The 17370-nt window shown below is 39.1% G+C and overlaps 1 protein-coding gene across 9 annotated transcripts in view; it reads right to left on the reverse strand.

The window, feature by feature from the left end:
* GIGYF2 (GRB10 interacting GYF protein 2) overlaps positions 1–17370 on the reverse strand; it is a 2932407-nt gene that overhangs the window by 1212540 nt on the left and 1702497 nt on the right. For all 9 annotated transcript variants that reach the window (XM_044070588.1, XM_044070589.1, XM_044070593.1 and 6 more), the window contains exon 15: positions 217–308. In XM_044070588.1, the coding sequence (XP_043926523.1) occupies positions 217–308 (92 nt within the window). The remainder of the gene's footprint in view (positions 1–216; positions 309–17370) is intronic.

Raw genomic sequence — 17370 nt, forward strand, 5'->3', positions numbered from 1 at the left:
GTGATAAAAAGGATAAAGGAGAAAAGTTCTTTTTATCCTGCATTTCTATTTTAATGTGCATAACGTTTACAAGAAAACATTGACATAACTGAAAAATCACAGAATTTTAACTGCTTTAATCTGGTTAGATTTTCTGAAAAGCGGACAGGAAGAAACCATAGCATGTTCCCAAAAATAAAATCTGCAACATAGGGAGGGGCCTGGAGAGCTTCTTACCTTAAAAGCACCTGCTGGTAATGCAGATGCTGAATCTGAAGCAAAGTAGCAAGTTCCTGTTGGCGCTTCAGCTGTTCCTTTTCAACTTCATCCTGTAGAAATAAGACGTTCAGAGCTGTTGTCTTACACCAAAATGATAGCAGCGTTATCTACACAACAGAAAATCTCAAACCTTGTACAGAAAGATATAGTAACTAGATACTTTAAGCAGCAATCTAGTGTAATGCCATTTCAACAGTTTGTCAGTAAGACTTTAAATAATTCTTGCAATGGCGAGGGGTCAAAATACAACTTATCATGTAATGTTCTTTGGCCACCTATCATCACTATCAAAGGAACACTCAACAGTCTAAGTGACACACTTCCTCCATACGTTCTGTCAGAGAAGCCAATTACAAAAGCAGAGCAAATCCATTTTCAAGGAAAAAGTACAGGATCTCACCCAAACTGTAGATGTCCTACTGCTCACTGTTGCAGTATTGCTAACAAATGGAATATCCTGGCAAGGGCAGCTGAATATCTGACCAACATACCAAAGTCTTATCTGATGTACAGTGCCTGGATAGAGATATGTCCAGTGTCCAAGACGCAAGATATTTAAGTGATATACAAATGCCTAAACCTCAGAACTGAATTAAGCCAGAAGGACCAGAATAATCCAAGAAGAAAAGGCTGGCAATGTGCACCCAGTAAGGAAGGAAAGAAAGACAAACAGACCTCTTGGCCAGCTGGGACAAAAAAAAATGGGGAAGGAGGGAGGGAGGGACCAAATACTACAACAGTGAGAAGTAGGGCATCTATTATGTTAAGATTGTACATAACTGTACTATGTCCTTTTTTAACACTGCTGTAGTATTCTTAACAAAAGCTAATGGAGATGATGGGAAGAGGAAGACAGAACAGCCTTCCAAAAATCCATGCAAGATGGCTCTAGCAAAGGGAAATCCAAATTGAAATGTTCAGTATGTACAGAGAACCAAGTATTAGCTTCTACAATAGATCTAGTTTCCAGTCCCCTAAAAAAGACATCAGAAGAGGGCATAAGCCCTGATAGAATGAGCATGAGCAGAAGAAAACTGCTTGCCATTAAAATAAAAAGAAATGGCATTAGAAATGCAAGAGGAGGTGGTTTTCAAAGCAGACACACCCAATTCCCTGGCATGAAAGGAAACAAAAACCTATTCAGATTTCATATCATTTTTGGTTTTGTTTAAGCAACATCCAAAATGTCCATATAAATCCAAGATGTGAGGAGTCCATATAAATCCAAGGTGTGAAGAATCCTTTTCACTATCACTCTGTAGAGAGTGGAAAAAGGAGGAAGATGAATTGTTTAAGGACAGATTAACCACAATGGGCATAAAGGAAGAATTAGTGCAAACTGAGACCCTGTTCCTTGTGGGGAAAAAATGGTGGTACTGCCATGAGTACCGAGATGCTTTTGGCAGAAGTAAAAGCTACTAATGGCATGTTTTTCCCCCAAGTACAGTGTTGCAAGACAGAGGAAACTGCAGGTTCAAAAGGAGACTAAGTTAATTTTTTAAAAACACAATTAAGGTCCCACTGAGGAGGAACAGGTTATTGGGGGGCTTAATATGAAGGACACCTTACAAATATTGCTTGACTTCAAAACTAGAAGCCAGTGGACTGCTTTAAGGCAGACAAACAAAAATGGTAGACAAATGTGCTTTAAGAGATGAATATGTCAGGCAAGAACTGAGCAACTCACAAATAATAAAGGACCTAAGGATTACCCACAAAAAAAGGGTCCAGGCCATATTTCCGAAGCCAAACAGAAAACCTCTTCCATTTAGCCACACAGGATTTTCTAGTAGTGGGTTTACTGGCCTCCTGCAAAACATGAAGGAAGTCCTCAGAGAATTGGTGTTGAAAAGGAATTAAAACCCTATCAACCAAAGATTCAAATGAAGGTTGGCCAAGTAAGGGTGAGAGATCCCTTGTCCTGTGCAATTAGATCCATCTGCTGAGGTCACTTTTGAAGACTGCCCCCTGGCCAGATGGAAGAGAACAGGGAACATATGGTGTCTGGGCCAAAAAGGAGTTACCAGCAAGATTTTGGGCATGTCTCAAGATCATGTGCAGGACTTTTGGTAACAGAGGAAAAAAAGACGTGGATAAGCATGCCGAAACATTCCCTTCCAAGAAAAAGACACAACATCCACTTTTCAAGTCTGTTCAGAGGGGAAACAAAGATCTACTTGAGGAGTATCCCACCACTGAACAATGTCCAGGAAGACCATCCTGTAGCCATGACTGAAGATCTGCCCTGGACCTGCTGAGAGCATCTGTCGCTAGATTTTGCTCTGAAAGTATGTTAACCCCCTGAAAAGTCAAATGATGGTGGATTGCAAAATCCCATGTGTGAAGGGCCAGCTTTCAAAGAAGATAAAACTTTGTGCCCCCTTACTTGTAGATATACCATGACTGTAAATCCTCAAAGAGCTGGGTATCCAAAGGGATTGGAGAGCATGGACAGCCAGGATCAGAGCTCTCATTTCCTTGATGTTGATATGATCTGCCAGTTGTGTAGTAGACCAAACCCCATACACCGTGACATTGTTGGAAAAAGCTCTGTGTACAGTTTCCCAAGTGGAACTACGAATCTGACAAAGCAGGCCTGCATTCAGAAATATCAGATGAATCCAACAGAGGAACTCAAACTCAAGGCAAGGTAATAGAGGAATGGGAAAATGCAGAGGACGGCAATGCTGATGTCAGATGGTTTTGAGTTACACCTAAAACTTCGCCATATTGAGTCTGGCAATAGAAACATAGGAATGGTAGATGCCACAAATACCAAAGCTTGAAGGAATTCCCTTGCTGGAGGCAATTAACAAAGAAGGGTCTGAAAATAAGCCAAGGCCAGGACCATGGGAAGAGGAAGCACATCCATCAGTGGTGCACACTGAATCATGTGGCCTAGAAAAAAGTGATCTTGAGAAGCAGTCAGTACATACTTTTTGAGGTTCAAGGTGAATTCTACACTTTAAAAAAAACACACCAGAAGATTGCTGGAACAATGAAAACGTATAGGAACAATTCCCTATAGTAAAACCAATGCACGGACTAGAGTTGACTGAAACTTTAATATATGAATCAAAAAACATACAATGACATCCTCGTTAAGCGCTTTCATCCACAAAAGGTACTTCATCAGAACACAATAACATAATACTGCCTGATATTTAAAATCATTTTGGTGCCAAACACAATACTCCATCACTGATTTAACGTGACAGATACTGTATAGGTAAAATATATTATATTTGTGACCAACGTTTTTACATAAAAAAATTAATTAATATCATACATACCATGCACAGTCAAAAAAATATATATATGTATGTATGTGTACTACAAAACTTCATGAACCTATCAATTAGTTAATACATTTAAAAAAAGCAAGAATACATCTCTATTAAACCCTTATTGCAATTAAGTCAGTGAATTCATATACTTTTTATATGTAGTATTTTATATGTTTAAGTTCATATATAGTAATTTCATCATTGTATTTATGATTTTATAAGTGTCAAAATGTTATTTAATCTATTTTTATTTATGTATATAAGTATTTATATCTATGGCTGTGTTTTAAATATTTTAACATACAAGGTAGTTATGATACATTTTATTGTATCATACTTTAGGTAGGTAGGTAGGATATAGCACCTACAATAATTTTTTATGTATGCAATAACTTTTCATGCAACATTTTTTATGTATTTATAATAATTTCTTATGCAACATTCAGCTCCCCACCAAACAAAAATCTTTTGGTTTAGTTATAAATATTTATAAATTTAAACGGTCTTTTTAATATACAAGCACATACATCAACCCTAATGCTTTTTCAAATGTTTTTTTAAATGTATTAACTAATTGATAGGCTCATGAAGTTTTGTAGTACACACACACACACACACATATATATATATTTTTTTTTGACTGTGCATGGTATGTATGATATTAATTTTTTTTTTTTATGTAAAAACGCTGAAGTCACAAATATAATATATTTTACCTATACAGCATCTGTCACTTTAAATCAGTGATGGAGTATCGTGTTTGGTGCCAAAATGATTTTAAATATCAGGCAGTATTATGTTATTGTGTTCTGATGAAGTCCACCTTTTGTGGATAAAAGCGCTTAACGAGGATGTAATTGTATGTTTTTTGATTCATATATTAAAGTTTCAGTCAACTCTAGTCCGTGCATTGGCTTTACTATAGGAATTGTTCCTATACGTTTTCAGTGTTCCAGCAATCTTCTGGTGTTTTTTTTTTTATGTTGTTGTGTGCTGGGTTCTGTCTTTTACTACTGAATTCTACACTTTGCAAAATCAGCACTGCAAATTAGAGATCCTGGGGATGATGATGCTGGGAGAGGCAGCTTGAATCAAGAGGTCATCTATATATGAAAATCTGAATTCCGTGAAGCCTGTAGAAGGCTACTACTGGCCTAGACATTTGATAAAGACCCATAGACCTGTAGGAACCAAAAAGCAAAGCAGAGTACCGATAATGTAAGGAAGAAACATAGAAACAAACAGTTCCTCAACAGAATAGGAATGTGAAGATAAGCATCTGTCAAATTCAGAGACTCTAGTAAAGCTTGAGAAGTAGCAGTGGGAGGACAGATTGGAGAGAGAGCATCCTGAAGGAAGGAAACTTCAGAAAAGTGTTGAGAAAATGAAGACCCAGAATGGGCCTCCAAGATTTCTCCTTCCTGAGAACTAGAAACACCCTGTAATAAAATCATGTGTCCTGTTGAGAGGGGGGAACAAGTTGAATGGTTCCCTACAATGAAAGATCCTGAAGATTCAGAAGAAAATGAGGGAGCTGGCAAGCTGGAGGTTGGAGAAGATCTGAAAAGGGAAGACAGGACTACTAAACCATAAAATAACATTCTGAATAGTGGAAAGCATCCAAGAGTCTGGTTATCTGTTGCCAAATAGGATAGCACAGAGTTGACCAGAGGGAAAGAGCAATCTGGTCAAGAGGTAGAAGTGGCAGATTATCAGATGGAAGCAGATTTGTCAGGGAAATAAGGCGTTTGAGTTTTAGAACCCCAAGTAGGTTTATTACAATAAACCCTCTTGGAAGATCTCTTACTCATAGTAGGCTGTCTTGCCTGCCTTTGGACAAAGGAAGACTTGTGTGGGACAACTTTTCTGGAACCTAGTAACTGGAAACAGAAACATCTGTTTCAGATCCTACGTCTTTTCCCCTTGTCTTGTAAAATCTTAAATAGATCAGCAGCAGCACAACCAAAAACATTGTGGTCATCTAAAACAGAACCCAGAAACTTTAACTTGATATCATCGAGGAGAGCCTGTTAAGTGTAACCTAGTACCTTCTCATCACAGACCCTGATGCAGCTGCTATAGAACAGGCATCAGCAGCATAACTGCACTTTACAGAACAATGAGCCACTTGGGAAGCAATGCTCAACAAGGAAATGTCAGAAGACTTTGCCTCAGAATCTGGCAAATCAGTCAGAATAGCCCCAAAATCGGGAAAGAAGATTCGGCACATACCAAGTAACAGGAGTTGGTAACCATTTGAAATGTTGACACCCGCTAGAGTGAGTCCCAAAATACAGAGACTGAATGGCCAACAGAATGGACTTGCATATACTAAGTATGAGATGCCATTTCTTGGAATATTCCTTTTCCTCTGAGGTATGACAATCTCGAAGTTGCTATATGCAAGTTTGGGGGGTTTGCCCCCTACATAGGAGCGTGCAGGGGGCTTTCCCCATCCCTCTTTGAAGAAGTTTAAAGCAGAAGAGAGATTTTTGATATTCCCTCCTCCTGTGTTTTTGACATTTTTTTTTTCTGGCTTGCTGGCACTCAGCATTTCGATAGGGAGCCATAAGAGTCTGGTGGCTAATGACCCTGAAGGCTAAAGTGGCAATATACACCCCCCCCCAACAATACAGGTCCACTGCAAGACTGTCTTCATTTGAAGGTAAAATCTTAGAAGACAACAGCAATTTACAGGGCGTGTCAGCAGCTAAATTACAGCAGGGTCAGCAGATCACTTTTTATTCTAACCTCTGGGCTTCAGGGACTTTGTATAACCTGTCAGGCTTCTTTGGAGCAGCTGGCTTAAGCTGGGCTTGAGATGCCAAACAGAAAGAATCAGCACGGGGGGGGGATGCAGAAAGATGGGGTGAATCAATCTGCAAGAACTCACAGTGCCTCTTTTGGACATCAAAAACTTGGAAACAATCCCTTTAAAATATTCCATCATATGTACTACTGTATCCACAATGGAGAATTCTTCCATAGGGAAGAGCAGAATGGAGATGAGAACAGTAAGCCAAGGATTCTTCATCAGAATCCAAATTTACCTCTTTGTCTGATGGCTTGGACTCCCCATGCTGTTTAGAAGGTGCAGAGGACCAAACAGAAAAATATACAGACAAGCCTTGAGGAGGCTTTAAAGCCACGAGGGCATTAAAAAGACTCTGTGTGAAACCCTGCCATTCCTTGGCAAGATCCTTTGCCACAGGAACCACGTCTAGCCTTCTATTTCTTTTTCAGGGGAACATCAACCTTAAACCTAGTAGGCTCAGACCACTGCACAGTCAATAGGAGTGGCAGGGGCTTCCTTCCCAAGAAATATCTGGGGAATTCCCCTAGGCCTCTCTGATATCAGACATGGTTCTCCTACACATCTGCAGCAGACGCAGACACAACCTTATTGGATGTGTGAGTAGGCACCACGTCAGCTTTCAAAGGGTTACAGCAGAAGCAGCTGACGCCAGCACTGAATGGTCCTCAGGTCCTTCAACCCAACTGACACGTCCAGAGGAGACTGGATGGCAGCAGATTCAATAAGCTCCTTCTTAGGCTTCTTTTTAAGAGGTGGCCAAACATTTGGGCGAGATTGGAAGCCATAGTATCCCGGACCAAAAGCTTCAAAATCTGATTCTACAAGTAAATTGAATGTGACAACAGACTGCTGCAAAGTGTCTTTGGAACAAATGCCTGACAAATCTCACACTGAGTATGGCCACGAGTAGTACCCAAACAAAAAAGGCACTTGTCATGTCTATCTATGGGGAATTTTCCTCCCACATTCACATTTTCCCTTTCCAGGATGACATGTAAAAAAGATAATGCTACTAAAGGTGGGAAAAATAAAAACACTCTAATGGGGTACTTATTTGGTAAAGGCTCACTGAAGGTAACTGAACCAACTTGACAAACAACCTGCAGACCAAATTTATAGAAAAGTATTTGGACTGGCAGCAAAAAAGTTCTCAAGTTTAGGCATTTGTACATCACCTATGTAACTTGCACACTAGATGTAGGACATCCACCTGAAGTACATAAGGTTTTGATATGTTTGCCACACATTTGGCTACCCTCGGCTTAATTCCCTACTTGTTAAGAATACTGCAGCAGTGTTACGTAACAACATCTATTCTAACCTCTAAAAGAACTAAGTCAGTGAGTCTTGAGGAAGAAGATGCACAGATCTGCTGCTGAATGAAGCTCATGAAAAGCTAATGCACCAATGCAACATCTACATTTCAAAGGCAAATATTAACAGCAACTCAAGGTGGAAATGAGAACAATAACAATCCTGCAGCAAGATGCCCTATACAAATTAAAAAGGTTACTTTGGTAGTGAACATCCCCCTGTAAACAAGCAACCCTGACCCTACCCCTAGTGCAAGATGCCTGGTAAATGAGAGACGGGAACTGACAAGGCAATATCAGCAAATGCATCATGCAGTGATGATTATATTTGGTGAGCTGGTGAGAAATCTGTCAACTTCAGTCTCCTAAGGGAAGGTGAATGACAAGACCATTTAAATGGCTTCAGTGAAATGGTATCATATTTATGGAATTTGTCAGTACAACCTTCTGTTACAAGAAGCAGTTTTTCATTTGTCCATCCTTAGCAAGTGAAAGGAATTCAGTACTTCTACAGATCAATGTGACGAGAGGGTAACAGTTCAAGGCTGGGTGAATATCCACACAGTTCAAAATGGAACTTTCCAGATTACAATTATCAAATAAATACATCTGCAAATGTACACAGAGGTACAAAGAACTTGCCTGCAATGTTCTGGTTCCCGGTTGAGTGCATCCTCCCCACTGAAAGGAATCCAGCACTTTTATTCTTAAAAAAAAAAAAAAAAAAAAAAAAAAAAATCCCACATTCAGTAAAGCCTGTGCTTCCTTACTGATGTAGAAAGCAATAGAATATGCTGACAACAAACACTCATCTCCCAACCCCTTTCTACTAACCCCTCATACAAATCAGTGAATACCTCTACAAAGATATCAAGAAAAAAATTCAGATTTGACACCATGGTGTTAAAAAAAATATAAAAATGTTTCACTGCGGGATACCAAAATCAGCTGCAGAAAGGCTGGTCTCTTCATCAAGGACTGTTCTCTCTCAGAACAACTGACAAGGTTAAAAAAAAAAAAAAAACTCCCCAAATATCAAGATTCCTCATTGAAAAAGACTGAATCTCAGGCAGTTACCACAAGGGTGGAATGCACAACCACAGAAGTCAGATTTTACAGTGACTTAAAAAATGCCCTACACTGATCGCCCCCAAAAAACTCCAGCTTTACTCCGTAGCATATTGCCTACTCCGAAGTGATATCTGCCTAACATATAAAGCTATGTCAAACCCACAGCTGTTGGACATGCGACACCTAAAAAATCCCAATCCCTCCGAGCTACACACACTAGGGACCTAAACCTTGTCACCACAATAAACAGGACATGCTGGAGGGATAGATTCCTGTCCCAGAGACTTCCCATACTCTGGAACAGGCTACCCATATATGTCAAGCAAAGTTCTTCATTAGCACTCTTCAAGAAAAATCTTGATGAGTGGATGGGAAATAGGAAATACACCCCAGGGATCACTTCTGTGTCTCTGCTCAACAGTGGCACAGGAAAATAACTTTCTTGGGTGGCGTAAGCCAGGGAACTTGTTGGCTAGGCTTACGTAGGTCCTTGGGCCGATAGCCTAGTACCTACCTATGAACCCTATGTAGTTGAAGCAAAATTACTTGCTTAATGTACATACCAAAGACCAAATGGCTGTGAAACAGGTGCCCTAACAGCCATTCAAAAGCACTGGAGACAGCCACTCTACTGGTGGACTGAGCTCTGAACATAGAAATTGCCAATAAAAGATCTATCCAAAGGCAAAATATTAAGTAACCAGCAAACCACTTTGAATGCATGTGCTTCAGGAATAAAATCCCCTACATTCTTGATGCAGGAGGAGATGAATTAAGTGGTCCATGTTCCTAAACTGCAATATGTAGCTCAGGCAACACCACAACAAACCACACATGTCCTGGCTATGAAGGGCCATCTTACTTCTGCTTTCTGCAGCTGCAAACACCAGCAGGCTGATGTACTAATTTAAAGGTAACTAGGAAAGAACCTTTAAAAAGGCAAGCAAGTTCACCATGCAAAAGACTCTATCCTTGTGAAAGAACACACACAGTTTCTCACACATAACTTGAAGCTTAAAGATCCTAACTGCAGAGGTAACAGCCACTAGAAAAGTCTTGCAACATGAACATCAGTGGCACCAACATAGAAGGCTCAAAATAACAGAGGTAAGCCTGTCAGTCATTAAGTTCAAATCCTAAATAGGAGGAGGGGAATTCTTCAAGACAGGACAGAAAGGTAGCACTACTTTAAGGAAATGCATGGCTAATATATGCAGGAAAACAACCTTGTCTTTCAGAAAATCATGATGTACAGAATGAGGCAACGTGAGATGAAGCTGGAGCTTGCCTCAGTCACATGGAACATCTTTAGCTTAGACTAGAAAAGTTTTTTGCATTTGTACACCTTGAAACCAAACTTTCTGGTCACAAAAGTGCAAAGATGGGAATCAGTTTTCCTTCCTTGAACTTTGTGGTGAGATATTGATTAAGCTAGTATGCATACGTGAAACTTCTGTGTATAGGAAACTGAAATGCCTCCATTCCACTCCCTCACGCTTTCAGTTTGGTGGACCACAAAGACGGGGATGAAAGAATCTCCTGAGTAGCAGAGGAGGCTGGTCTTTTGAAATGTTCCATCAATACAACAGATATGGGTCTATGAATTCACAATAACAAGAATGAAGGACTGGCTCAAGAGCATCAACTAGCTTGAGTAATGTGACTTGCTAACACAGATGATTATCTACAGTCCAGCACTGGATCACCATCATCACCTTCCTGCACAGGAGATATAAATTTGTCTCCTTGCTTGTTAGCTAATACATGATGGACTGTACGACAAGATGAGGAAAGGCCAAGGCAAGCTCATTCTGGGATACCTTTTAGGGCTAAGATCAATGCCCTTAGCTCCATTTGGCTGATATGGCATTCTATTTCTCCAGGAAAAAAATACAGTCCCTGAATTATGTGGAAACCAAATTCCCCATCACTTACTAGAACTTACACTGGGCTTGGCTGCAGAAATAAGAAATTCTTCACCTGCCTGGTGGGTGAACTCCAATACTGTAGGCCCCAGAAATAACAGAATATCAAAAGGAAAGCAAAATAGTATGTGGTAACCCTGAAGCCATGACATCTCAGAGTCCTCTTTTATAACCACATCCTCAGCTATGCAAACAATAAAAATTGAGCACCATCAAGCCCAAAAGGGACAAAAGAGCTTGTGTCTAAAAAGTCTGCAATATATCTTTACCAACACCAGGGACGTGACTTCCTAAACCCCCTGTAAGAACAGAAATGATAAAATGGAGTTTGTTCAACATCACCTTGACAAAGTACCTACTCAGAACAAGGAGTAGACAGTGTTTTTTCCATTTATGGTCCCTCTCACAAACTGAATCCAAGGATGCCCACAAGGCCACCAGCAAGAATTCCATAGGTAAGGCTGCCCACAGACAGACATCCAGATATGGGAACACCAGGAGATCATTACCTTTAAGGCGTTTGTCTGCAACAACAAAAATCCTGACAAACACTTTGGATGATAAAGGCCAAAAGGTAACCCTATGTTTGAGGCTCCTAAGGGACCTGTAGGAGTGAAATGAAGAAACATTAGCAGTCCTTAACACAAGTCTGGAGAATTCTTGCACAGAAGAAAAACTGACAGACGTTCTCTTCAAGGAAGAGTAAGACATTCAATATGACTCCGCCAGAGAGGGGAAGAATACCTGGTCAAGGTAGCAGGAGCAGAAAATCCTAGTGAAAGAGAAGGAGACATAACCCTGGGAACTTTAGGTGGAGTCAGTTTCTTCAAAACACAAAGATCTGACTCTTCTGCTCTGCTTTGTTTTTTTTTTTCTGGCCTAATGGCCCTGGAAGATTTTTGTCAGGATTCTTGGTGGGAGAGGTTTCCACACTCACTACAAAGCAAAGCAGCCCTTTTGACTCCAATTTGTTACCCCTACCTGACAGGGTATGTGAACTGAAATTTTTACAAATTTAACAATCACTGTCCAAATATGCTACTCCAAGCACACAACACAGAGATCAAGAGGATAAAGCCCAATATAGACTAAAACCAACAAGGGTCAGGAAGGGAATGAGGAAGGATAGGTAGGGCACATGATGAAATGATGAATAATTAAGGAAGAAAAACACTGTAGTAGTTCAAAAATATCCTAAGAACAGTTCAAGAATAAACAATAAAAACACTCAGTTGAATCACTTACTGAATCACAGTATTGAAATTTGCTTGTAACAGCTCAAGCTGTTTGGATATATCATTGTGGCTTCAATGGTGGTACTGAGATCTGGAGATTTCCCCATGGTACAAAGGACTGTCCATTAGTGGGAGAGCTTGTGAGAAAATAATTGCCAGGCAGGATAGGCACCAAGGTGACCAGTCCAATGGTTTCCAGTATCAGGATAGGAGCAAAGAAACCCTCTGTTCTTTTAAGTTATTTTTTGTAGGGCCAAGTCTCTGTACTCTTCATACCCCCAATACTTACATGTACTAACTCCAAGATCACCATACTTCTGAGAAAAGGAAAAAGTCAGAGAGACAGCGATCTTGGACTTGGTTTATGCAAGTCCTCATTTTCACAAAATCAGTATTGCTATTCCAAGACTTGCATTTTCGAGTTTCAAAACAGAAAACTGTTACAAAAGGAAACATTATTTTGGCTGCAGCACAACACTTTCTATCAGCATGCTTAACTATCACATTGTTTTACACTAAAAGTTTACTAACAGTTATTCCATAAAACACACTGAATAAACTTACCAAAATTCCAGAATCAAACAGTACTTGTTTCTCATCCAACCATAATATTACAGTTTTGCTCATGTACTTCAGTAGTAGTTATAGCAGCCGATTCAGAATCAAGTGTAAACACAAGTGTGCCTCCCTAATGGTACATGTATCTCACTGTACATGTTCCATCAGTTTATATATATCGACGCATGCTGAAATTAGCTTGCCCTGTTTCCAGTCCAATCCTCACCTGCGTTCTGCCTGGCACTGGCTTTCCGGCTTTGAAGAAACACATGCCTTTCTTGTTCTCCCTTACCTCTTTCAACAGTACTTCAGTTTTACTATTTCGTTTATTTATTTTACATTTGTTAATCTGGTACATACATTGATCTTTTAGGAATAAACTAGACCAAACAGTGAAAGTATAGTTGTGTAAGTTAACTTACCATAACAGTAAATGCTGGAACTGGAACAGATCATTGTTGCAGTAGTCATGAAGTATTGTTGTTGTGTCTTTCGGCTTTTCCCGGTTAGGGGTCGCCACAGCGGACCTCCGGTCCGCTAATGATTGGTAGTTAATTTTTACGTGCCGAGTTACCAGCCCTGACGCACAACCTTCAACGAAGGTACGCCCATTCACGTATGTCTCCACGCAGAAGACGCTCTAGCTGAGAATCGAACCGGACAGCGTCTTACTGTGAGGCGACAACCCTACCGCAGCACCACCAACGCGGGTGCAGTAGTCAGTAGTCATGAAGTATAGTTGTGTAAAATCCTTCTATAACAGTAGATGTCCTTCTGTTCACTGTTGCAGTATTCCTTACTTAATAGATTCAGTGCCCCTTGCCGAGCCTTCTTCCTCCCAATTTTCTACTTGAGCTTTTGAACTCTCCCTTGAGTAAGGAATACTGCAACAGTGATAATGGAAGGACACAGTATAGTTGTACAAAATCTTACAGTAACAGTAAAGGTCCTTCTTTTCACTGTTGTAGTATTCGTTCCCTCCCTCCCTCCTCCCCCTTTGCTCCTCTTTTTTTTTTTCTCCTAATGGATGTACATGTTCCTCCTTGGACTGTTGTTCCTCTTGGGGCTTTTTCAGTTCTGAGGTACATATGTCTGTATGTCACCTTTAAGTCCTAATTAGGGAGCATGTGTGTGACATGACATACTAATAATCCTAAAGTTTAGGTATACTGGTCAGATGTCGGGCTACACTTGGCAGGGAATCCCTTAGGTAAGGAATACTGCAACAGTGACATAGCTATATGTTTACATACCCTTCCAGATGATGTTGGATATCTAGCCAGTTTACAAAGGTATGGACATCTCTGCACACTATTCATCTGTTCTTTAAACAAGATTTATGTACAGGTGCTCCAAAAATTAAAGCTTTCCTGTCCAAAAGAGAGGCTGAAGCTTGAAACTCTAAATATAATTAGTTAAAGTAATAAATAAAATGGTATGTCAGAGAAAGGTAAAGCTGGGTGCCCCGCCATGGCCAAGAAAAGAGCAGGGTGAGTGTGTACTTGAACTGTAGTAGAGACCTATTAGAAAATCTACAGTTAAGGAAAGCTTTTTGATAGCTGTTGCATTGGCCATAACTATGTATGAGGCAACTGTCACAGCTCAGGAAGTAAGGGTGGCTGGAGAAGGGCTACAAGTTTAGAAGTTCCTGCAGAACAGTTTTAGCAAACTCTGCTATGGCTCTGGAAACAGCCTAATCTGCACTGCCTAGTAAAAGTGGGCTCTAAAGACTAACAGCTTCTAGAACAGAGATACTTAATTCCTATCTTAACTTAAACCTCACATCTCCTTCCGAATAGTATTCAGAGTGTATTACTCTCTCAAATGCCATTTACTTCTATTTGCTCCTTCCCTTTTCTAAAGATCCCACCTCCAGTTCTTACATGTTCTTTACAATGTTAAGCACTTCAATTGTAGTTTTTAGATTCTGATTTGCTAGTAATTGTTTTTGACAGCCAATAACATTAAACTTAGCAATGTCTTACTACACCTAGGCAATTCTAAATCCTGCATCCCAGCTCAAACAAATATGTTGCTTAGTTATAACCATTTACTTCCCCAACATTTCTGACAGATAAACCCTGTATGGAATTTTTAAAATCTGCCCAACTTGTTAAATCCCCCACAAAAATGTTTCCAATTACCCCTCTCTTCCCTATCACACAAAGCATCTTTTGCCTACACAAGGAAAAATGATCTGAAAGCTATCTGGACTTTAAAAATACCTCTACAAATACTTCCAAACAAAAACTCCAAACCTTCTGGACTTCGTTGCATATTTGGGAGCCACACAGATGTTGCCCTATTTGACTTACTGCTATGTCAAGGGGTGACTTGGGTGAAATTAATATTTACGAGACAGCTCAAAAAATGGGTAAAAAACAGTAAAAGCTGTAGGTCTTAATTTTTAGTTTATGTAGAAGTCAAATAATGCCTTTTGGCAAACAGCCACCAATCACTCCAATATCCCTAAATGGATCTGTTCTTAAAGAGATACAAGAGTATAGATTACAATCACAAATTATCGAAAAGCATGCAGCTATTATCAGAAAAAAAAATATTAAGAAATATGGAACTTACTCTAAAATCTATTTTACTAAGGGACAAAAGAAATATGATTCTACTTTATATTGCATATTTGATACCCTTACTGGAATATAGCACTTTCTGCATTTACACAATAGGACAACTACTAAAGTTGGAATCGTTTCAAAGGCGATTTACAAAACATATTCCAACAGTTCAAGTAGTACGTTAGAGACTAATGTTTAAAATTGAAATTATTCACTATTAACTATTTACTACACATACTTCGACCGATATCCATTTTACCTTACAAAGCTTTTGTTGACAAATTACTGCAGGCAAGATTACATTTAATAGTGTACCCAATTTCTATTATGTACAAGTTCAAGAAAAAGAAGTTATGTACTTACCAAAACATTCCATGAGTGTTGTCAATTTTCACTTTATCCTCTCTGAAGCGTTTGGATCAGACTCGGCAATTACTTAAGCTCATGGTCACAAACTTTGTTCTTGGGTACCTCCCCTTTACCCAGAATGCACCTTATGCATTACTCGGATCTTGTTTGCATCTGTGAAGAACGTTGGTCGCTTTTTTGCTCCTGGGTTAAGGTAAGTGTTTTTCTATATTAATATGTTTAGAACTCCTTTCTCTTGATAGTTCTTCTTGTAGTGTTGTATCTCGCTATTGTTCTCCTTTTCTGAGTGTCTTTACCCCCTTTTTACTACCTTTTTAGGTAATCTTCACTACCACTGCTGGTAGGCCCCTTCTCTCCCCTTTTTAGCAGTCGACGGATCTTTTACTACCACTGTTGGTAGTTTTCCCCATTCCTGTCTGTAAAAAAGGAGGGGGAAAAAGGAAAAAGAAAAAACTAAATATTTCCTAATTTTTTTCTATAGTAGTGTGTGCTCGGTCTGTATTTCTGAGTATTTTTTGGTGTGGTCTAATTTTTGTCTACTATGGCAGATAAATCAGACAAGCCCTTAGTCTTCAAGAAACGTGTAAAATGTGCCAAGAAAATGCCTCTAAGTGATTCACACACTGTGTGTGTGTATTCAGACACACTAAACAACGAGCACTATGGTTTCAAAAGTAAGCTTAAAAAGAACTATAAAATTTGTCACAAAGCTAATTTATTAAAAGCGATTTAGCGCTTTCATCAACACCAATGTTGACTTCATCAGAATACATAGCAACTATAGACAAACCAATATATAACATTTCATTTTGGCGCCAGTGGGTCATAACCGATAAACTTCTGATATGATTTAGAGACACATGATACATTTGTCACCATATGAGTATAAATAAATTAAAAACAACTTATTCAAATCAGGTTATACAATCTCAAATATTAAAATACATGAATTTAATAAATATTATACATATATTTAATTTATCATCTGTCCAAGTCTGTCCTGCAAATTCATATACATGCTAGCAGAATAGGCTTTATAGGAATATTTTTTTTTGTACATTCTTAGTTGGTTCCTGATACGCTAGAAGTGCTGAATTACGTGTGTGTATTGTTTAGGGGCATTACACTTCCAACAATATTGTAATTTATCACAGTAAGTTGAAACGTTTTGTTTGTTGGGCTAAGAGTCTTGGCACAGACCCCTTCACGGCTCCTATTCATACAGTTTTGGATTTCCTGGCACAGCTTTTTAATAAAGGTGCAGCTACAGCTAAGGGACAACTAAGCAGCCATATCTAATTTCTATTGGGGTGAAAATTAACTTCATTCATTTCTCAAACTCTGCACAGCCTTTTTGAAAGGAGCAATACTTTTAAAACCCCTGTACAAAGACCATTTGCCTCCATGGGACTTGATTTTATTTTAAGGCATATTACTTGTCCCCTATTTATGCCAGCAGCACACTTTGGCTTGAAATTCCTTTCTTGGAAAACCTTTTACCTAATGGCAATCACATCCGCTAGCAGAGTTTCTGAACTGCAAGCTTTATCATCTCAATCACCTTATTTGATATTCCATAAGGATAGAGTCAGAAAAAAGTTTTATACAAAAAAGTTAAATATATCACTGTAACTATTCTGATAATTTGAAATAAACTGCCTCTTAACATATGGAACTCCCAACTTATCACGGTTTAAGGAAAATGAGATTGTCATTTTTATTCTTAAATTCATGAAGTCAGGGATTTATTTTTAAGGCCTTGGACCTAAACACTGATACCAATAACTTATGAAACTGCTTTCCCATTCTCTCTTCACAATATTTTCTAACCATCTCTGACTGACTCTTACAGTTATCATGCAATATATTATATGTCTACTAATTATCCTAACAGCTTCTTCTGTTCTAGCCTCAACTAAAAAAATCCACCAGAGCCGGTCATTTACTTGACACTCCCTTATCCCCT

This window comes from Protopterus annectens, chromosome 4.part1 (assembly GCF_019279795.1).
Source record: "Protopterus annectens isolate FY-2018-M chromosome 4.part1, PAN1.0, whole genome shotgun sequence".
In the NCBI taxonomy this organism is placed as follows: domain Eukaryota; kingdom Metazoa; phylum Chordata; order Ceratodontiformes; family Protopteridae; genus Protopterus; species Protopterus annectens.